General features: G+C 48.7%; 2 protein-coding genes across 2 annotated transcripts; both read right to left on the minus strand.

Annotated features, from left to right (window-relative positions):
- Positions 1 to 7,609: 7,609 nt before the first annotated feature.
- LOC123645578 (thymosin beta-4-like) lies at positions 7,610 to 8,694 on the minus strand. The gene has a single exon (XM_045561984.1). It carries the CDS (start codon positions 8,148 to 8,150, stop codon positions 7,983 to 7,985), a length of 168 nt encoding a protein of 55 aa, XP_045417940.1. The 5' UTR covers positions 8,151 to 8,694; the 3' UTR covers positions 7,610 to 7,982.
- Positions 8,695 to 12,477: 3,783 nt separating this feature from the next.
- Positions 12,478 to 17,263, minus strand: DGLUCY (D-glutamate cyclase). The gene is given in 4 exon segments (XM_045561975.1): positions 12,478 to 12,716; positions 12,800 to 12,953; positions 17,159 to 17,221; positions 17,224 to 17,263. Coding segments are annotated over 4 exon segments (468 nt in total). The 3' UTR covers positions 12,478 to 12,505.
- Between the last annotated feature and the right edge of the window lie 5,298 nt (positions 17,264 to 22,561).

Raw genomic sequence — 22,561 nt, forward strand, 5'->3', positions numbered from 1 at the left:
CACCTGGACTGTTATGTGAGAGGCGTAAACTTCTATCGTATTTGAGCAAAGCATCTTGTGACTTCATTCTAGCAGCTTAGCAAACCCTAACAAATACAGGGAGTATAGACAGAGGAAGGGACATGGGACCATCTTAGTTGGGGATTCCCTAAAAGAATCCTAAAAGAAGACAAGGACTTGGGCATAAACATTTCAGTGGGAGGTGATCCCAGGAAATGCAAGTCAGAAGAGGAGAAAAGGGAATAATTCCACTAAAAGATTGTGAGTGAGCAAGTTACTTCCAAAGGCAATAGGGCTCAATCCTGCTTGACATAGATGCTCTGAGGAGCCGTGGGGTACACACAGCACAGGGACACTGGGCATTTATCCACTGGCTCCCATCCCCTCTTATGGGGAGGGGGCTCTGGAGGTGCAGAGAACATCCTCAGCTGCAGAAGCAGAGAGACCTGGGGTCATGTTGGGAGTTGCCCACTGCAGCTGCCCGTGAACCAGGCAGGCCCAGGGGACACGAGCCCAGCAGCAGCCTGCACTGCAGATGCCCACCACTGGCTGCCATGCGGGCAGCTGCTCTCGGAATGCACCATCATGCCCTTGTCCAAACTCAGGTCGTCTCAGAGAAAAACAATGCCATGTGAAGGCAGAGTCGTGACTCAGAACTTCTGCCCAAGCTGTGGCTAAAATCAGCAGTGGCCAGAGGGACATGAGAGGACACTGGCTTGCCGTTGAGGTGCCTGGAGAATATGAAGGACACAGTGTTTTGATTCCTGTTATGGAAACTTACATTCCAGCCCAGGTGCTGGCACATCGTAGCTGTGTGACCTTGTCCTTGCCCCTTGACCTCTCTGAGCCTCAGTTTTCCTACGTGGAGAATGGAGGGTGGTCCAGGAGCAGGAGGACCACGGGGACATAGCTTCTCACATCTCTCACCTCCTGCTGGTGGGAGTGGGAACTACAAGAGTTCTGTCTGGAGGGTGATTTGTATCTTAGATTCGTACATTCCCCTGAAGCCAAAAATTCACATCTAGTATGTAGTATTCCTAATAAAGTAATTATGGGTATATACACAAATGTAGTCAGGATGTTCACTGCAGCATTGTTTATGGCGTCAAATAATAGGGTATTAATAAAACAGTGGGACATTAGTAAAATGGAATTTTATGCAAATATGAAAAAGGATGCTGTAGAACACTACTTAATGACAAGGAAAGATGTTCACAATAAAAAAGTGAGAAAAGCAAGTCCTAAAATGGTATCCCAGCATGACTCTAGTGTGTATATGCATGCACAGGCTCATGACTGAAAAAAAAGACTTCAAGGTCAAACACCAAACTGTTATTATCAGTTCATTGTGATGGGGGTGATTTTTATGGCCTCTTTACTTCTATAAATGTTCTGATGCTTCCACAGTGAACATGAAGTACTGTCAATTAAAGGGGCGAACAATAACAACATTTTTAAAGAAAAAAATTGGGATGTAACATACTTCATGGGGTGAGGTGAGCACCAAAGGAGAGAAGGGAAGAGAGAATTTGGTCAACTGAAAAGCGGTATATAAATTTATGATGATCTTATTATCAGGACAAAAATCATTACTATAAATCCTATCAAATGCAAGCCAACACCCTCTCACCAATGACTGATGGGTCTATTATTTGCCCAGTGAGTAATGTTCAGTACACCGTCATTAATCTCGTATCTGCTTATTTAAGACAATGGGGATCGAAAGTATCTGTTGTTCATGAGGATTAAAGATGGTTTTTAATAGTGATATCGGCGCATCTGACGGTCATCAATCTGCCTCCCCGCGAGCCGCATCCTTCAAGCCTCAACTCACAGTCTGCACCAGCGCTGCCGGGTGGCACTGGGGTGGCCTTGCAGGCCCTTCATTCACTAGCCGCACCCCGTCTACGGTAAATTTACTTCCCAATTACTGTTTTTCATCTAAGCTAATGGAAGAGTTAATAATTCATCTTCCCTCATGACCCTGCGCTAAGTGGGAGAACCACAGCCTGGGGAAGAATGTTGGCGAAGGAGAAGGTATTGCAGAAATTTTGAAAACTGTCCACCCAGGCGATCAATTACATAAGAGACTATGTATACACAACCACGAGCATATGTCCTAAAAGGTGTGTCTGTGGTGGGCATATAGCCCACATTTGCTGTGTGTTTATACGGAAAAGGAATTCATTCTGCAGAATGAATGAATGAACAACCTAATAGAAAAACAAACAAGCAAAGAGCTATGCTTGGTGGCTTAGTAGGAAGTTTAGTTACTGCAGACCCACTGTTGTTGGAGGACAACCTTTGCTCCTAGCCCCAGGGGAGGGAATTGGACATTTCTAGGGCTGGTTTACCCTGTGGGATTCTCAGCTACAGGGCTGGCCAGCAGGACAAGGCCCCCCGCCCGCGTGCTGTTCCCTTTAATCAGCTCTGTCTGGGTCCTCGGAGTCTGGCCCAGAAAGTCAACCTTCGCGGGCGGGCCTCACCTCTGTGTTCTCCGCGGAGGCCCACTACCATCGGTCCAGGTAGCTGCTGGGGAAACAGGAGGCAGAAGGGCCAGAGGGGAGGGCCACATGTCCCTTCTCCAGACATTCAAAGTGCAAAGGGTGGTTAGCACCCCAGGTTTAGGAACACGGCCCATGAGAAGGTGCAGAAGAGGGAAGAAGGTGTGAGCCAGGAGACACCAGGCAAGACTGCGATATACCGTTTGGAATCAGAGTCTAATTTAGCCGACATTTATAAATCATGGGCTTTCACGGCAGCCGATGTGGGTTCAAGTTCTACCCCAATCACCTACTAGGTATATGGACTTGGGCAAGTTTCTTAACCTGATATGCCTCAGTTTCCTCATCTGTTAAATGAACGTAAATGCTTTCAGCATGATGCCTGGCACAGAATAAAACTTGGTAGTTGAGAGTTATCATTATTATTACCTATCACAACCCCAACAGGGGGTGCACATTGTTATTCCTGTTATACTGATGAGGAAACTGAGGTAGAGTCTATGGCATCATTCTCTCATGAGTGTTTGCCAACAAATGAATTGAATTTACTATGCGCAACAGCAGGTGATACCGTGCTCTCTGCTGGCTACCTGGGATTACAAGTTAAAAGCCCATCAACCAGCTTTCTGCAGACCTCTTCCTAATGGAAATCAGCAGATGCCCTGGTGGATCCTACCAGCCCTGTCCCATGTCCAGAAGGGCTGTCCTTTCCTGGAGACACAACATATAACACACAGGTTGGCTGCAAGCTGGAGGCTGGAGCTTCAGGGTCCTGCCCCACTGGGATCCCCAAAGAAGAATCCAGTCCCACCCACTACCCCTGCTGCCCAGTCTAAATAAAATCTATGCTATGCCCAACCCCAGGGCAAGGGCACAAAAGGAGAAGATTAGGGACATTACTAAATACATAGATAACTTTTCAAAATGGTGGCAGTTGCCTACTAGGAATCACCCTCCTTTTTTTTCTTACCTACCTAATCCTGTTCAGGTCTGGATGGCAACGTGCCCAGCTAATAAACTCACCAGACGCCCTCACACGCTTAATGTTGAAATTTAGAGTAACGATAACAAAAAAAAGCCATAAAGAAGAAAACAAAAATCATCCATGATACCACTGCCTAGAGATCACCAATGTCAGCATTTTGGTGCATTTACTTCTAACCTCTTTGGGATTCATAAACAGTACAAACATCTAAACAAATCACAGTGTGGATGCACTTTGCGTCCTGCCCTCTTCACCGAACAGTACAGCAGGGCTGCACGTGTCCAGGTGGTTCAGGTGTGCGTGCTTCTTACCTGGGTCTGTGGAGCTCTCTGACCTTCTGAACGGCTGAGGCTGAGGCGACGCCATAGTGCAAAGGATCCTGGGAAATGCGGCGGACCTCTGGGACTCCCTCAGGGCTGAGAAGACTGGCTGGAGCCCTTGTGTCCTTCAGGTCGGTCATAACTGTGCAGCCCGGCGTGCTGGCGAAAGCCAGTGGGGCCTCTAAAACACACAGCAGGAGGAACTGAGCCCAGCCGGTTCCCCAAGCCCCCTCTACTCCCTTCTAAGCACACTGCTGATGGGCACGATGGCATTCCCTATACCGCCTGTTGGCACCAAGGTCAGAACCAGCTGGCTTATGGCTACATCTAGTTCCATTTGAACAGTTGCCTCTAATTTTAGGAAAGGACAGATGAGTTGAGCGTGGGAAAAGGGAGGCATAGCCTCAGCCACAGCAGCTAGAGCTCTAGGCGATTCCCTCAGTTTAACCCATGGATGCCAGCAAGCATCTACTGAGCTCTCACAACGCACGAAGCCATCTCGCTTGGCTTTCCAGCAAACGTTAGATTTGGTTCCCTCTGTGAACATAGTTTCTATTTTTTTCGTAGCACTTACATTTTGTTTTGGTTTATGCTAATTCTGTTCTTAAAAAGACTCTCCCTCACTAGAGTACAGGCAACGTGTAACACTCTAGTGTAGTTATCAAGAAATAGCTTCAGTGTGGCAAATGCACTTGTGTTTGAGATGAGACTCTCCTGTCTAAACCTGTTTCCTCAACTATGAAATAATGACATGCCTCATATGGCTGTTGTCGGGACTAAATTGAAAAATGCACATAAATGTGTTTAGCAAAGTGGCTGATTCAGAGTAAGCCCTCAATAAATGATGGCTTGTGTCATTGAACCAGCCATATCTTACTCATTTTTATCTCCTCATGCCTGGCTCACTAGTGCTTAGTACTTATTGTATTTAATTTACCTCTTCTGCCTTCAGTGTCATCATTATCCTTGAGTACTCTAACTCTCCCCCGCTGTGTGCTCCTACAGAAGCACGACCATTGCTTATGCATCTCAGAATCTCATAGAGTGCCTTGCACTAATAGGTGTTTCGTAAACATGAGCTGAGTAAATAACATCTTGGATTTCACAGAAGCAGTAAAGTTTCTTAGATTTAATACGAAGCCAGAGTCAGCCAACACTTCAAAAAACAGATCTGATTAACAACTTTTAGATGTGATATATAAGGGGAAGAAATAATGAATCTGATGAATGTAATCATTGCTTTTCTGTGTTTTGGACAGCACCTAAAACTGGTCACCCTAAAGCCAGGTAAACATCAGAACAGTCAGCTTAGAGTGTGACATAGGGTTTTGCCCCCAACAGTTATGAGGTATGCAGCAAATAATCTCTTACTAACTGAAGTTTTTATCTTTTTATTTTTTTGTAGAGATGGGGTCTTGCTATGTTGCCCAGGCTAGTCTTGAACTCCTGGCTTCAAGCGATCCTCCTGCCTTGGTCTCCCAAAGTGCTGGGATTACAGGTGTGAGCCATTGCACCTGGCCTTTAAATATTGGCATCTGAAAATGACTTGAGATTGCCCCTGACTGATGTCATTTGCTCTCATTTATAGTTAAATATGCTATCACTGTCAGGACTAAAGGGCTGGAGTGTGCTGGGGTGCCAGTGGCAGTGGGACGTCCCCTGCAGGGCTTCCCCCTGGCTGATGGCAGGAGAGCGGCGGGGCCACTGTGCCGGGGGATACTTACTGCATGAGTGTGGCGTGCCTACACAATCAGCAATGACCACAGCTCCTGGAGGACTGAATCTTGTCCTGTACAGCATTGTATCCCCCAGGTCTGGGCCCATGCCTGGCACATAGTAGGTGCTCAATACATGCACATTAACTAGACAAACTGATAGAATCCTGTGGATCTTGGCATCTATGCCTTCTCCATATTAAAAATAATCTTTTCCTCTCAAGAGGCCATACTGATAGCTAAACTCTCATGAATGCTTTCAAAATAAATTACAGTAACATTGAAGTCTATGCTTTAGAGTGCAAGTGTGGCTGACCTGGACAGAATTTCCCAGTGTCTATGACAATGGGCTGCAACAGTTGTTTGTAATGTTGCTATCACATTCCTATCTTACCGTGAGCAGTGAGGGCGCCCTCGTGTGTCTCTTCATTGTAATATCATCTTGGAAAGAAACATACAGACAGTATCGTTTTCAATTACCTTGCAAATATCATGGAAATGGTTCGTTTGGTTGTGTTTCTTGGCTTCACCTTTGTTTTCAAGGCCGCACATATCTCTATCATATCTCAAAAAGTCAAGGTAAAGGTTTATCCTACTGTTAGAATGGGTTACGAGACTTCAGCAGACAGAAATATATTTAATCAAAACATTTGAGTTATAAGACAAGCTGCTCTGGTGACGCCAGCCCTGGGGTTGAAAGAAGGAAACTGGAGAGGTATTCACTGCAGGCTGTAGGCCTCTGTCCTGTGTTTTGTTTTATGGCTTTATTTTAAAAACCATTGTACTGTAAGCCTAGCTTTCAAGAATTAGAGACCCTCCGGGTTCCATTCTAGGTCAGAGTAACTGCCCTGTTATACCCCAACCTACTGCAGCTGCTGACAGCTTCGAGACTGGTCAGCTGGGAGGGCCAGAACACCGGAACATCCCCTGGCTGACACACCACAGCCTCCCCGTAGTCAGGTTTGGAACGTTCCTTGATTCCCAGCAGTTCTGCAGATGGGAAAAGAAAATGTAATTCCCTTGGCAGGTACCATCCAATTAGAACTCATTCAGTAGTTTATGGTTCTTTCTTCAAAAGGAACTCCAGTCATAGGATTATTTCAAAGGGCATTGGGGAGGGGGAGGTGAAGGAGAGCAGGAATTGAGGCTAAAGGAGCTCAGGAAATTTTACCCCAAAATATGACTCGTTGGTATAAAGAATATTTTGAATTAAAGGCCCTTAGAGATCAACAGGGTCTTGGAAGGGGCTTTCTTTCCCTCTATCTGCAGAACCAGACAGACCCATCAAAAGAATAATGGACTTCCCTTCCCTTCCCTTCCCTATTATCTCATCATCTTGCAGGAAAGAAAATCAAGAAGGCAACCAGACCTGGCCCAAATCATTTTAAACATAAAACCTGTCTCTCAGGTTAATTTATAGTCAGTTCCCCCATCCATCCATCCTACCTAGCAACCATTTATTACAAAACAGAATCACCTATATTCCTCATCTCCCCCACCCCTCTAAAACGAGCATATCAAAACACCTGGATCCCATTGAGAAATCGAGTAATCACTCAGTGATTCTCCCCAGGTGCGAGGTAAATAAACCTCTTTCTCTTGTTAATCAGCCTTAATTGTGAGTTGATCTTTCAGCTGACCTTCCTGGGAAAGGGGAAGTTTCTCCTCACCCTCACAAGGCTTTAACAACTCAGATACTCCATGACTTACGGTCCACGGTGAGTGGTACAGTTTCAGAACATGGAATCTCAAGCTCCGTGATGTGATTTCTGGAAGCCTTGGGTGCATTCAGCCCAGTTCTTGCACCGTGCAGCTTGCTAACAAAGCCAGCATTTGTGAGTTTATCTTGATACAGTCTGAGTCACATTACACAAACCTAAACTCTGTTGCTGGACCACCAACAGTGTCCTAACCCTGGCCAGCCACCAAAGCGCCGATGAGGACGGGAAAGATGGACATGTTGGGCCCAACCCAACCCCAGTAATGATAAAACCATTCAGCAGACACCTTCCCGGTGGGTGGTCCTGAGATCATCCTGATATGATGAAGGGAGCAAGTGCTGACTGTAGTTTTTTTTCACGTTTAAGACTTTTTATTTGCATATTTAAAACATTGTGCATTCTAATAATTAAAATCATTTGAACAAAAACAAAATGGCACTCTGATTAAACTGCATTTTACAGCCTGCAGGCAACTGTGGGCCAGCTTGGTTTTACTCTAGATTTCACTGTCATCCTACGTGCAAGTTCTCCCTCCCTGCCAGCCAGACAGGCAGAGGGGAGAGGCAGGCGCAGCCTTGTTGTCAGTAGTTCTGGATTCTTCTATGTGAAAGGGGGCCCACAGTCATTTAAACGGGATCCAACCTCTTTGCATCTTACAGAGTTAAGCAGCTAAAGGAAGTCAAATCAGAAGGTGCTGCTTGCGGAACGAACGGTGCATATTGGCGAAGCTCGCCTCATTAGGACGCGTCTGCTCGCTTCTCCTGCTCGATCGTTTCTTTGGAAGGCCGTGGAGTTTTCTCTTGCGTTTCTGTCTTCTTCAGTTTCAACTTATCGAATTTCTGGGTCTCAGCCATATCGGGTTTGTCAGACATGGATGCAGAGGAAGCCGAGCGAGGCGCTCTCATCTACACAGGGGCCAGCGCTGAGTCGCTGATTGCGTTGTCACAGAACGCCGTGTTTTGTCTGATTTTGCCCGTTACGCAGGGGAGGAAGTTCAGGCGCCCTGGACTCTGGCCCTAACCCAAGGCCCAGTCCCGAGCTCTCATCCAGACCTCGGGAACCTCCAGGAGGCTGCGGCAGCTTCCGGACTTCAGCCTCTCATCCTCGGATCTGTTCAGTCACTCGGATTGGATCCATACACTGGGATCAATGGGTTTCAGTGTGAATTAACATTTGAAAAAACGTCTTCTCCTACCCCAAAATGCCAATGAACAGCATCCCAGATTAGAGGTCGCTCTGAGCCCAAATCTCCAGACAAGGAGCCTGGCTGCCACCCTCTGCTTCCTGCTACCCCAAGTTCATTTGAAGTTCATAGGAGCTTTATGTTTACCAAAGACCCCCAAAAGATGAGGCTAGCTATTCTGCCAAGGGTGGCCCCTTTAAGCCTGAGGGGCATCCGTAAACCCTGGTCCTGCTGCTAGAGTCCTTGAGCCTCGTCCAGGGCCTTCACCGCCCCCGCCCCCTGGAAAAGATGAGGACACACGGTGGGAGCCCAGGAATACAGCAAGTTCCCGTCTGCTTCGCAGGCCCAAGTCCCGGGGAGGCTGTCAGAGTCCTGAGCCAGAGTGGGCAGTGACCTGGGCCGATGGGAACAGGCTGTCCTCGCTCCCCGCCGAGGGAGCAGCTGGCCGGCACCAACCTTCCCAGCTCGTCCTTGGGAACGGGCCTCACCGTGACCACCAGAGGGCAGCAAAAGCCAGCATGGGTGGCGCGAGGCACTGCTGTCTGCCAGAAGAAAAATCAAATGAAAAATGTTAAAAAATGGAATTAGTACAGATCTAAGCCCTGAACACCAAGAGTTCAAGAAAACTGAATGAAAGAGCAGGTTCCAGTAGCTATCATAAAAATTAGCTTCTATTATACTTTTATGTGACATACAGATGGGGAAATTTGCTGGTAATTATTGCTATAAAATAGGGAATCTTAACTTTTTATGAGCCACAGACCCCTTTAGTAGTCTCGCGCCGCTATGGACCCCTGATCAAAGTAATGTTTTTAAATGCATAAAGGAAAAGCTTAGGATTCCACAGGAAAACAATTATATTGCAAGTGCAGTTATCAAATTATGAAAAAATGTGATACAGCAATATGTGTGCCTCATTAGCAGCTTAAGGAAAAAGAGGGCAGACCTACTATCTCTGTAATTTTGAAGCAGTGGTCGACATATAGGATATTTTTGAGATACCAGGAAGAACTGTCACATGGTTTGAAAACATCTGTGATTTCTGTTGGCAGCCACAAAGTCACACAGCGGCCCAGCGGCCGTTTGTTGCCCACATTCATAATTGGAGGAAATGCTAAATTTCAGTTTGCAGATATGAAAATAAAAATGTAGTATTTTTCCCCTTGGATGTCATGGACCCTCTGAGATTCTCATGAACTTCAAGGGGCCTGTGGACCACAGGTGACGAACCTCTAGGAGGATCAGAGGCAGAGGGAGGCAGGGAGTGCAACGCTGGGCTGGAATGTCGCAGGAGGAGCTGCTGCTGCTCTGCCTCCTGAATCCACACGAGGGACAGAGGCCTGTCCCAGACCCCTCTGACCTGCCTCATTCCTCCCGACTCAATGGCAGCTGCCCGTGGTGATCCGTGTGACTTTCGCTGGTGCTCTGTTTTCCTGCCCTGAGTGGTTTCTGGACCTGCAATGGGGCTTATGAAAGATTTAGGACGTGGCCGGGACTGTAATCCACTGGGACAGCCTTGGCCGCCACCAAAAGGGCTTGCTTTTACCACCCTGGCGGCAGCAGGATGGAGCCTCGGTGTGCCTGCCAGCGGTGTGCTTAACAGCGCCAGGGACAGGGACCATGCTGGGGCCACTCAGAGCTGGCCGCTCCCCGAGGCTGAGGCATATCCCATCTAGGGGCGCCCTTCATCCCGTCGCGGCCGCCGGAGGAATCCCAGATGGCTGCCTGGCCGTCTCTCCCAGGAGCTACTTGGTAACCATCGGTCAGTGAGACGTGGGAAGGTGGCAAGGGCCATGTCGAGCGCTTACTATCCGCACGCACTGTCACCTCTGCACAGAGCATCCTTTAATCATCACACCTCTCTTATTGACATTTCACAGATGGGAGCTGGGCGTTCTGGGCTCCAGTGTGGCTTTGGGACTTGGGCAAGTCCTTTGCTCTCTCTAGACCTCAGTTTCCTCATCTAAAATGAGACGTTGCACACGCTAGGCTGCAGGACCCTCCCAGATCCCACCTGCTACAAATGACGGTGCAGTCTAAGGCCAGACCCTGCCGTGGGCCCCCACCAGCAGCTGGGGAACCGTCCCCACCCTTCCCCAGCTTCCGGCAAACCACTCAGGCACGCGCTGTACACTCCACAGGCAGCAGACTGCGGACAGCCTCCTTTCTGACCAGAGGCAGCTGGGGCCTCTCTGGCAGGAGCCCAAACCAGGACATTTTAGACAAAGTCTCTAATCTGAGTCCTCCATAAATAGAGAAACCTGGAACCCGGCGGTTTTTTATGCTGCTGACCACTGATCTAGCAGAGTGAATTCTCAGACTTTACCCCAAAAATGCCCAGGAAGGAGTCAGTGGAATGAGGCAATCTAGCTCAGTCCCCTTGACCAGAGGTGGCTGGAAGCAAACCTCAGGGGCCCACAGGGAGGCAGCACCCAACAGCAGGCACATCTGGGAGAGGCTGACGGCCACCCCCAGCCAGGAACATGACCTGGCTTTCTGCACAGGGACGTAACCCAGCAGCTAACAGCCTGGCTGAGGCTGAGCCACCAATCCCGGGACATTTACAGAGCCAGGTACATTCTCCCTGAGGCACCGCCCACCAGAGCAGGGAGGACCTTCAAAATCTCACTGAGATGCCCTAAGTTAAAGGAGCTGGACAAATTCCAGACGGGTTGGGTTTACACAGCTGCAATGAACCATCAGGAAGGGCCACACTGGGCATTCACGGCAGTCCAAGCTTGGGCAGTCCAAGGTTGGACTAGGGCAGGACCGAGGTTGGCTCAGAGAGACTGACCACTTGTCCCAGGTTGCACAGCTAGAAAGTGGCTAAACTGGGCCGAGAGCTTAGGTTTTCTGCCTCCTGTGCCAACGTCCTCCCCACGACAGGAAAACAAAAGATATTACACATCTTCAAGCCATCCTACCTTGTATGCACCTGTGTGGCCGTGACCTGCTGGGTCTCTTCTGGGGAGCCCCACCTTCTCCAAGGCCCCCTCCAGGGAGAAGCTGCAGTCCAGGAGGAAGGCCACTGTGTCCCTCAGCTGCTCTGAGTACTCCTCCAGCGAGGCCAGGCTGCCTGTGCAGGCGCCAAACTCATATTTCCAGAACTGGGGACAGCCCATGCTGGGGACACAAGGGAAAGCTCACAGGCCTCCAGACCCTCACTATGGCCCCTGACAGTGCACTTGTTAGAAGGACTGGGGAGGGAGGAGAGGGTGTCTAGTGCTGAAATTTCCAGTCCTGGTGCCCAGGTAGGGAGCACAGTTGTTAGCAAGGGGCCTTGCTGGCATCCTTCCAACAGTGGCAAATCAGAAAGTGTTAATATTAGATCGGCACGTGTATAATGCAGCTCCTGCCTCACACCCATCATATTTCCTACACCTCCAACCCCAAACCAGCCAAACCAGAAAGAAAAAAATAACGGTGCTCTCTCTGCCATGGAAGGGGGGTCCAGCAGCCCAAAAAGGACGGTGGACACATGTCTTGGGGAACCTCTCAGTGCAGCAGCGGGTGAGGCCTTTCTCTTTCCTTAGAGAAGCTCTTCTGTAGCACTGAAAGACTTCTTTGGTTAAAGCCTATTCTTCACTCACTCCAAAACCATTTACTGAGCAGTTCCTCCAGGCCAGGCACATGCTAGATGATGGGGCTATAGTGATGGAGAAGACACTGTCCCAACCTCTAAGGACCTTGTAATCTAACGGTGGTAGGTGAGGCTGCGTTGAGAACAGATGCAGTCTAGGTAGAGTGACACAGAGAAGGGAGAAATCCATTCTCTCCCACAGAGGAGGAGGTGCTGGGTCTTGAGGTATGAATAGGAGTTCGCTGGTTGGACAAGGAGAAAAGCACATCTAGGCAGAGGAAACAGTGTGTGAAGGACCAGATTAGATGCCTAATGGTCTAGGTGAGGGAGGACGTGAGTCTGCGCCATGGTGGGAAATGTGACTCACTGGAGAGGTGTCACAGAGCAGCATCAGTGTGGCCATTTATTCCATAGGTTGTAGTTTAAAGGTCTGGGAGCAAAACACCATAACATGTCTATTGCTGGGTGTTGGTAACTCAAGTATTTTTATTTTCTTCTTAATACTGTGCAGGCAGGTTTCTGGCTTGGGTGACAAGGTGGACAGATGGTAGAGCCAGTGGGATTTCTCCAGGCCTGGACTTTCTCTGCGATCCCAAAGATTTTACCTGGGGCAGGGGCAGGGGCAGGGGGCGGGTGAAGGAGTGGGACCGGTGGGGAGGGCAGGCTCATTCCTGAGCAACAGTCATGAGTGAGGCTCTGTGCCAGGCACTGCGGCCCCGAGGCTGGACAGAGACACCTGGCTGCCGCATCTGGCTGCTCCCAAGTTTTAACTCACAAGCACCCAGTTTTACCTGGAGTCTGGGACAGCGCCTCGGCCAGGCAACATCCACTCTTCTGGCTGACTCCGGCCCAGCAGGGGCAGAGGACAAAGGTTGACCTGGCAGAATCTTTCAAAGGCTGCAGCGAGGGAGTTGGGCAGGACCACCACACTGGCTGGCCGGAGCCCTGGTGGGAGAAGGGACAAATGTACAGTCAGTTGGTTCTTGACAGACCTTTTCTAATATAACTCTTTTTTAAGTAACAGGGTCTCACTATGTTGCCCAGGCTGGCCTCCAACTCCTGGGTTCAAGCTATCCTCCCCCCTCAGCCTCCCAAGTAGCTGGGACTACAGGTGCATACCACTGCACCCGACTTCTAATTTAACTTCACCAAAGCATTGCACACACCCAGAAAAGTGCGCGTAAGTGTCTAGCTTGATGAATTTTCATAAAATGAACACACCCTGTAACCAGAATCCAAATAAACAACAGCCACTATCCTGACTTCTAACATCACATATTATGTTTGCCTGTTCTTGGATCTCATATGATGGAACCATACACTACGTACGTGTCTTTTAAGTCTGGCTTCTTTCACTGAAAAATATGTTTGGGAGACTCGTCCATACTGTGTTTAGCAATAGTCGGTTTGTTCTCATGCTGCGTGGCACATTCACACAACGAGTGTCACCCGATCCTATTGCTGATGGACACCGGAGTGGTTCCCGACTTGAGGTTATTACAAGTGGTGCTGCCCCGAACATTGTAATGCATGCACTTTGGGGCACATATATGTGCATTTCTGTTTGGCATATGCCTGTGGTTGAAAGGTACACACATGTTCAGCTTTAATGGATACTGCCAAGCAGTTTTCCAAAGTGTCTGTACCAATTTCTGCTCCCGCCAGTGGTGCATAAGCATCTCCAGTACTTGGTATTGCCGGTCCTTTTCATTTTAGCCATTCTGGCAGGTGTCCAGTGGTGTCACATTGTGGTTTCAATTTGCATTGTCCTGATGACGAATGTGGTTGAGTACCTTTCATATGTCTTACCGGCCATTTGGGTATCCTTTTTGGGAAAGAGACTGTTCACATCTTTTGTCTGGGCAGATTCCTGACTGAACAGGCTCACAGTCTTAACAGAGCTATAGGGGGAGACCTCCACCTGCACACCATGGCCTCGTCTGGGGGCGGCCAGCCACCCTCTGGACTGGGGAGTCCTTTGGCTTTGGAGGCAATAAACCTGGGCTGGAATCCTGGTTCTGCCTCTGACCAGCTGTGTGACCCTGGGCAGTGGCCTTGCATCTATCAACCTCAGTTTTCCCATCTGTAAGGTGGTGATCATCGTACCTACCAAAGAGAGCTCGGTGAGTTAATGTGTGTCAATCATTTAGCACATTGGTGTTCAGGAAGTGGGGCTTGGAGTTACTGTACATTTATGCAATGGAATCTTGTATTGACATTTAAAAGTATAGTACAGAAGAAATATTTAACTCCTGACCTCAAGCTAGCCTCCCATCTTGGCCTCCCAAGGTGCTGGGATTACAAGCATGGGACACCACCGCCCGCCCTTAACAATTATATTAAAAGGTGTTTGTGACCTATCATTAAAGGAATGATACTAGGTAACAGCAGTATGTTTGACATACTCTCCTTTTTAAAAAATCAACGAGAGAAAAAACAAGAAGGAAATACATCTAAATGTATTAATCATGGTTGTCTCCAGGTGGCAAGACTGGGTGACTGTAATTTTCTTCTCTGTGCTTTTCTCAATATTCTGAAATTAAGACCATCCCAAAGAAAAACATAATTATGCTCTATTGCAAAAATAACCCTGGGGACAATTCTCCTAACTGCCAGATTCATTCTATCAGCATGTAGGCCTTTCTTTTCTGCAATAATGTTGTTAGCTAATATTTATGGGGTGGTTATTGTGTGCCAGGCTCTCTGTGCTAAGTAATTTGCATGTGTAATCATCTATATTTTATAGATGAGGAACAGTAGGCTCAGAGAGATGAAGTGACTTTCCCACGGTTACACAGCTGGTGCATGGCACAGCCAGGATTTAAACCTGGGGCAGGTGACCCCAGGTTCCTCTCACTTCATCACTGAACCACATCCATTGGGCCTCCCTAGGACGGATGCACCGTCACCTAAGCACCTTCCTCCTCCGGGATCGTGGAGCGAGGCAGATGCAACCATCTGCTGGGAAGAGTCCAGCTCCTACTCCAAGTGGCAGTCAGTGCCTGGGACTCATTATCTCCAACGCGACAGTGCCTGCCAACGCTGCAATCAGATTTCCCAAACGGGGACACGCTGGACATGTGCCCCACCCCCAGCCACCCACCCAGCCGCAGGTCTCAAGCAAGGCCAGCGTGGCTCCAGAAAGGACCTGGAGCGAGGAGGAGGGGACACGGCTGGCTTAGAGGCCTCCCCTTCCCCACCCACCCACTTCTTACCTCCACCTGTTTGTGAGAACAAATTGGATTTTCAATACAATAAATCAGGGTGGTGTTATGCACACAAAGCTTCTTTGTTTTCTTTTTAATTAAATGTACTTCGCAGGGCACTGTGTTTTGGTTTTGTTCATCTCCACTGCTAGAGATGAATAGAAAAGTCCCCAAGTTGTCCCCATTAGCAAGAGGACACAGAATAGAGGCCTCCATGGTCCCTTTTTGAACAGAGCAGTGGACCACCGAGGCCTGACTGTCTTGGTGAGGGTACGTCGTGGTCTGGTGTGATCCGTGCATCCCCTGCGTCCCCTGGGCTCCACCTAAGGTGATGGCACTTCTCTTTGTAGAGAGAAATTGAATGATTCCTCTGGGCCCTTTTACCCCAAAATTAATTTTTTTTTTAGACATAATGACAAGAGAAAACAACTGCCCTTTATCATTCCCAATCTGATTTAAAGCCCCAGAAAACAGTTCCAAGCTGCAGTTTTCCAGCTGTTCAGGAAAGTGAGCTTCTCTGTCTGCAGAGAATTCCACAACAGCAGGTCGCGCGGACTGAGCACTTGCCCTAAGTTAGCCCAGGTTTCCTCCTGACAGTTCCAGAGGGAAGATTCTGCTGATCCTTTCATTTTACAGATGAGGCTTATAGAGGTCACAGTTTACCCACAGCTCCGTCACCAGTAAGGAGCTGAGCTGGGATTGACGCCCTGGCTGTCTGACTCCAGGCTCCCGGGCTGCTCTGTTCTGCTGCCTCCCTGAGGTCCTAGCAGGCAGTTGTCAACCAGGGGCTAAGCTTGTGCTTGCTGACTGCGTATAACAGGTTGTGACAGACTATTACCTTGGTGGCACTATCTCTCTCTCTCTGTCTGTCTCTCTCTATATATAAACTATGCGACCCAGTATTCACACCCCATTGTAGCCCCTTCCCCACGGACTCTGGCCTTGGCCATGTGATTTGCTTTGGCCACTTGGACATTAGTAAGTGAAGCAAGCAGACATTTGACAGGTGCTTGTGCCTTAGGGCTTATCCTCTTGAAACACTTTCTCTCGGAGTCCTGAGCTACCATGTAAAGACATTTGGCTGCCACTGTTGGAGAGGCTTCAGAGAGAGAGAAAAATGCTCAGCCAGTCTCAGCTGTAGCAGCCACCCCGGTGGACACCAGACACGTGAGGAAGAAGCCAACTTGGATGGTCTAGCCCAGAAGACACCATGTGCAACAGAAGAACCACCCCTCTGAGCCCAGCCTCAATGGCAGAATTTTGAGAACTGTGATTTTAAGCCTATGTCACAATAGATAACTCTGTTAGCCTATAAATAGCAACAGAGGCCGAACACATCAATAAACTGAAGGAAAACTGTCTTGCTCTGGTACTTTAAACAAGTGCTGCTGGTTTTTCCTTTTGTCACTTCTACCATAACCAGAAAAATATTTTTTTAATGTGAGATTTTGCCGTGAGTTAGGTCAATAACACATTTGATAACTGTTTTCTCTCACAGGACCCTTTAGAGCCTTGTGTGTCACTCCTGGGAGACAGTGGGGAGACGGGTGCTGCCCAGAGAATAAGACCAGCCACGGAAGGGAGAATTGGCCTGTAGCAAAATCAGATTAAACTGCAGTGTAACCTGGGAGTGCTTTTCCCAGGAGGGGAAACCCTTTTCATCATCCAAGCCCGTTGGTGATTGTCCGGTTCTTCTTACGGAGCTGAGGTGACCAGGCAGAACTGGGTGGTGCTGGATGCATCTGCTGGGATTTCCACACACGAGTCTGGTCCAAGGTGCAGGTTCCTTCTGGACAGTGAAATAGTGACTGGAGCTAATATCATTCTGCTTTTTCTTTCTATTTCCCATGCAGAAGCGAGAGGTCTTAGGAATTTCTGGGCCTACACAGCTGGTATTTCCAGGAATTTTTGTTTGTTTGTTTGTTTTTTAACATCTAGCATGACTTACCCCTTGCGTGCTAGATGGATTTCTGATGCTTAATTTCTTTTGTAGAATCACACACCTCTGGCAGAGGGAAGGCAGGCCCTCAGGTGGAGTGCGAAGGGCATCATGCCACCCTTGAAGGGGCTGCAGAGAATCTGGGTGAGGGAAGAGGGGAAGGAAGTATTCACAGAAAGCACAGCCTCCCTGCAGGCAGCAGACTCAACATCACATAGCACATCCTGGGCTGCTCCTGGGCCTGCCCTACGGTGGGTGCTGTTGGCAGAAACTTCTCCCCCATCCCCTGCTGGCTCAGTTTCTAACGTGAAATTCCAAACACTTAGTGACATTTGCTTCTGCATCCTGGAATGTCCTCCACCCTCCCCAAAGGCCTTTCCATTTTTCGGATCCCTCTGGGAATCTCCTGCCTGTGAAGCAGCCTATAGGCTCATACTTAATGGGCTTCTTGGCCTGGAGCCACAGTGGCCTCAAATTCTACCGACTCTAGCTCCTTCCTCTCCCCAGTGCCTCAAAGGCAGGGACACACCCTCAACTTCTTCCACAGGCTCTGGAGCACCTGGGAACATAGTAAGTACCAAAAATACTTATGATCGAATGAACAAAGGAATGAATACCGCTGGCAATCACAGGGGAAATAGCAGGCCGATTTGCTGTCTGCATGTGACTTCTGTTATTAATATTTACATTCAGGTCCCGGAAGGTAGAGATTTTGTATTTTCCTCTTCATGCTCCCTCCACCCCACTCTAGGCACGGTGCCTTTTACAGGTTTTGGTAAATGAATAGATATTGCAGATTAAGAAACTAGGACTTTTTTTCAATCAATTGATTGATCTATTTATCTATTTTTGAGATGGGGTCTCACCATGTTGCCCAGGCTGGTCTTGAACTCTGGGCTCAAGTGATCCTCCTGCCTCAGCCTCTTGAGTTGCTGGCCTACAGGTGCATTCCACTGTGCCTAGCTGAATTTTTTTTTATCACAATTAAAAACTTAATGACATTATTTTAAAACATAGAGATGGTCTCAAAGCTCTAGGAAATTACACTCAGAAGGTAGTCCTGTAAGTTGACTTCTTATACTCCAGAGAGGTTTTAGTATGTCAGCAAAATCTAGGGGGCTAGATAGCCACATTGTGTTGGCCGCTAAGGCATAGTTCAACTCCTATTTATCCAAATATACCCAGTGCCTAGTGCAGTGCCACAAAAGTGAGAGTTCAATAAATGTTTGTTGAATGACTAGCTGACTGCAGAGTGGATGAGAACATGATTTAAGGGCAGTGTCCATAGTGAGGGTTCTTGACAGGCCTGATTTTCCACAACTCTTTCTACCTAAAGACAAGACCCATTGGTGGGATTCTAAACCACCAATTTATGTTTTCAACTCTAATCTCATAGACAGAAAACCATGTAAACTCCAGGGCCATTTTAATGAAGAATTTGAGATTGCATAAAATCCCTAACAAACAAAATAAAAAGAATATATTGCCTTGGAAGGGGGAGAGATGTATTTAGAGCCAATAGTGAATGCTTTCATAGCAGCAGGAACAAAGTACCACAGGGACACAGGGGAGAGAACAGTTAGTCCTGCTGGGCTGGGCTGGGGGTGCTGGGAGGGGTCAGGTGGGGTTGGATTCCATACCCCAGTGGAAGATTCTGAGGCTTAAAGCAGCTGCTTTGGCAGGTCAAGCCCACACTTGCCTGCTGGACCGAGAGAGCCCGCCTGGGCCTGGGAGGCCTGACCCCCTGGGCCAAGCAGCTGAGCCACCAGCTATGGTCCTGGGTGTCTGTGGTTCCCCAGGGTCACTGCAGAGGACTTAGCACCTCTGCCTGGCACTCAGCAAAGGCTGGAGAGAGAACAATTCCATAACCACGCGGGGAACAGCGGCCAGACACCTCTGATACACGTCCCCATTTCATATCTGGAGAGAACAGTTTACCCAAACCCACTGAAATGAGACACCCCAGGGTACCCTTAGCCCTCACCCCTGCCCCTTATTACTCCAGTAGGCAACGGGTGCAAGCTGGGTGCTGTTGTGCAAAGAAGTTGTAGCCGTAAGACCAAAGTCTGAGGGATGTTTGCCTTGCCTTTCCTCTATTTATCTATTTCTTGTTTTAATATAAATGTAAGCAGATTCTAGGTTGCTTTCCTGGCCTGGAGATAATTCAGTGTAGCCAGAAATCCTGCCCTGCCAAGCACGCTGGGAGTGTGCCAGGCACCCGAATGTCACCCACCATGCATGCTGGGAGGGAAAGAAGGCTGAGGACCCCTACCTTAGGCAGTCATCCCCTTTGAAGGCAAGGGTCAAACAGAGCATGAATTGGCTTCTGCCAAAAAAATGTCTTCAATATACCAACGAGAGCACACCCACTCATCATAAATGATAGCAACTACCACCGTAGCTGGGGTATGGGGACCCACCGTGTACCCGTTACCATGCAAAGGCCTCTATGCACATCATCTGTTGGTTCCTCATTACAGCCCCACAAAAAGGCATTGTTAATCCCATTATAGACAAGGGAACTGAGGCTTGAGGAGGTCAAAGAAGTTACCTAATAAAGCAGATCTAAGTTCATGCTTGCTTATGGATAACCACCTATCTGTGTCTTTGAATCTATGTGTGTATCCATCCACCCACCCATCTCGTGGTGTTAGGAATCACATCCTCAGTATATTTTAGGACAAGCAGGGACCTTGCCCCTACCCTCCACAAGGTGATTCTAGGGCCAGAGCCTCTTCAGGCCATATGTTTCTTTGGGGACTGAATCCTGGACTTTTCACACTTTCCACCCGGTCTCTGGTGACCCCACTGCTGAGTGACCCATGTCTCTTGTTCCCCAGTGTGGTCGTCCTCCAGAAATGAGTGAGATGGCAGCCAATCAGTTAGCCTTGGCTCGACTCCAAAAAGCTACCTTTCTGCTGCGAGCTCTCTCTTTTCTCTTTAGAAAAGAACAAAACGGTAAACTCACAAATGTCATTCTCTAATGTCAAATACGCTGGAGAGGGGTCCCAGGGACATTGACTTCTCGGCAGGATCTGACACACCCAAAACTTCAGTGTCAAAACATCTCATCTATGCCTAGCACAGATGACCGAGATTCCACCATTATAAAGTCATTTCTCTGCTTTACCCGGGCAATCCGATTCTAGGACTCTATCTTACAGATGTGCCCAAACAGTGGGCGAAACGGCTGAGTTCATGGCAGCACTGTTTGTGATAGAAATAATTTAGAAACAACCTGATAGGAGTTGATTAAATACACTGAGGACTGGTTAAATATTACAGAGGAGCAGCTAAATAAACTATAGAGCAAATACACCATACAATGGGATGCTACGTAGCCAATAGAAAGAACGAGGCTGCTCTACATACCTCATCAGAAATTGTCCCCGACGATGCAAATCGAACAAGGCAAGGTGGAGAACCCTGAATAGACAAACACACCCATGTTCTGTTCCAACCCGTACAGACAACTCTGGAAGGATGGAGAGGGGCTTGGTCCCAGGGGCGCCTGCAGAGGAGGAAGTGGGGGGCTGGCGCCTGAGCAGGAGCAGCGGCTGCCGCGCTGTATTGTGAGTGGACAGTGCCTTGTGGAACCGTGCCACGGGGTGGCCCTGGTGGGACAGAGACTTTCTGCTCCTCACCCTTTCTGTACCTTTTGAATAGTACGACACGTAAGTATTATCTAATAAAAACGGAATTTAATTTTAAAATGTGTTAGGAAGGTAAAATTGGGCCCTGTTTAAAGAAACAAAACATTGCCCTAAAATAGAGTCAAGTCAGTCTAATTCTGAGGATTTCGGTTGCTGGTGAGTTTTTTTCATTCATTCGAGAAGTATTTACATGGTCCCAGTGGAGTGGGTCCCAGCACTCACTGGGTGTGCAGAGGGGAGTGGGACACAGCTCGGCCCCCACGGATCCAGGCCTTCTCCCCTGCTGCTCCCTCAGGCTGCTGCTCTGAGCTCACCCCACTTACTCCTCAGGGAGGACACACTGGCCCTGCCCAGCTCCGTGCTAACTGCCGAGGGCACTGGGGAAGGAGAGGGGAGGTGGCCTTAGTGCTCTCTGAAATGAAGTGGCATGCGGGCTTGGACGGTGTTTGCAGCCCAGTCTACACGCCCACCAACCACACAACCGGCTAATGTCCACACACAATCCACCCACCCCTTCAGCGGGCACTGGGGTGAGGAGCAGACCGGGAAAGACTGGCTGGATCGCAAACCTGGCTCTACACTTACAAAGGGATCATTAACCCCTCTAGGCCTACTTTCTCATCTGTAAAATGGGACTAATAATAGTATGTGCCTCCGAGCATGCAGGGGAAAAGCCAAACTCAGTTTCTCCTATACTCTCACTTGATCACACAGAAGGCTTCTGTGACCTCTGGTCACCAAAAAGGATGTGGGGACTTCTCCCCACCAGCAACCAATCAACCATTCTGCAGTGACACCAGCGGGGTGTCCTCCAGTTCAGCTCTGACCCGACCTACCTGGAGACAGCGTCAGCTTCGCGGGGTTGGGGCTCAGTCCCACCAGGCGGCGCCGCCCCCACGCCAATGGCAAGCCCCAGGCTGTGGCCTGCGCTGCGCACAGACCAGCTGTAACTCGGGGTTCCCACAACCTCCTCCCCAGGTCTTATTAATTTGCTAGAGTGGCTCACAGAACTCAGGGAAACACGTTTACCGGTTTACTATAAAGGATATTCCAAAGGACACAGATGAAGAGATCTGTAGGGTGAGGTATGGGGGCAGGGGCATCAGCCCAGGTGTGCCAGCCACACCCTCCCCAGGTGCGCCACCCTCCAGGAACCTGCCTGTGTTCAGCTCCCCAGAGCTCTCCAAACACAGTCCTTTTGGGCTTTCAAGGAGGCTTCCTCCAGTAGGCCTGATTGATGACATCACTGGCCACAGGTGATCAACTCAATCTTCAGCCCCTCCCCCCTCCACAGAGGTGGTGGATGCTGAAAGTCCCAATCTTTTAACCCTGCCTTGGTCTTGCTGGTGACCAGCCCCCATCCTGAAGCTACCTAAGGGCTGCCAGCACCCATCATCTCATTAGCATAGAAAAAGACAGGTAGCACTTTGGAGATTTCAAAGAGTTTAGAAGTTATATGCCAGGAAACCTATGCATATCTCACAGTATCTCAGTACCATGGGTTAGATTAGTGAGCACGCATAACATCCTTAGGACACTTCCTGGCCCTGCCCACGGCTAGTGCCATGGAAGCGTTGCCCACATGTGTTACTCCGCGCCCAGCGAGCTGCAGATACAGTGGTGAATAAGACAGCCCACACTCACAGGGGTTTACCACCCCAGGAGACAGACTTTAAACACATAATTACCATTGTGTCTCTCAGGGAAAGACAAAAAAATAGTTAACTATAACACCATGAGCTTAGTGCTTCTGGG

This window comes from Lemur catta, chromosome 1, assembly GCF_020740605.2.
Source record: "Lemur catta isolate mLemCat1 chromosome 1, mLemCat1.pri, whole genome shotgun sequence".
NCBI lineage: Eukaryota > Metazoa > Chordata > Mammalia > Primates > Lemuridae > Lemur > Lemur catta.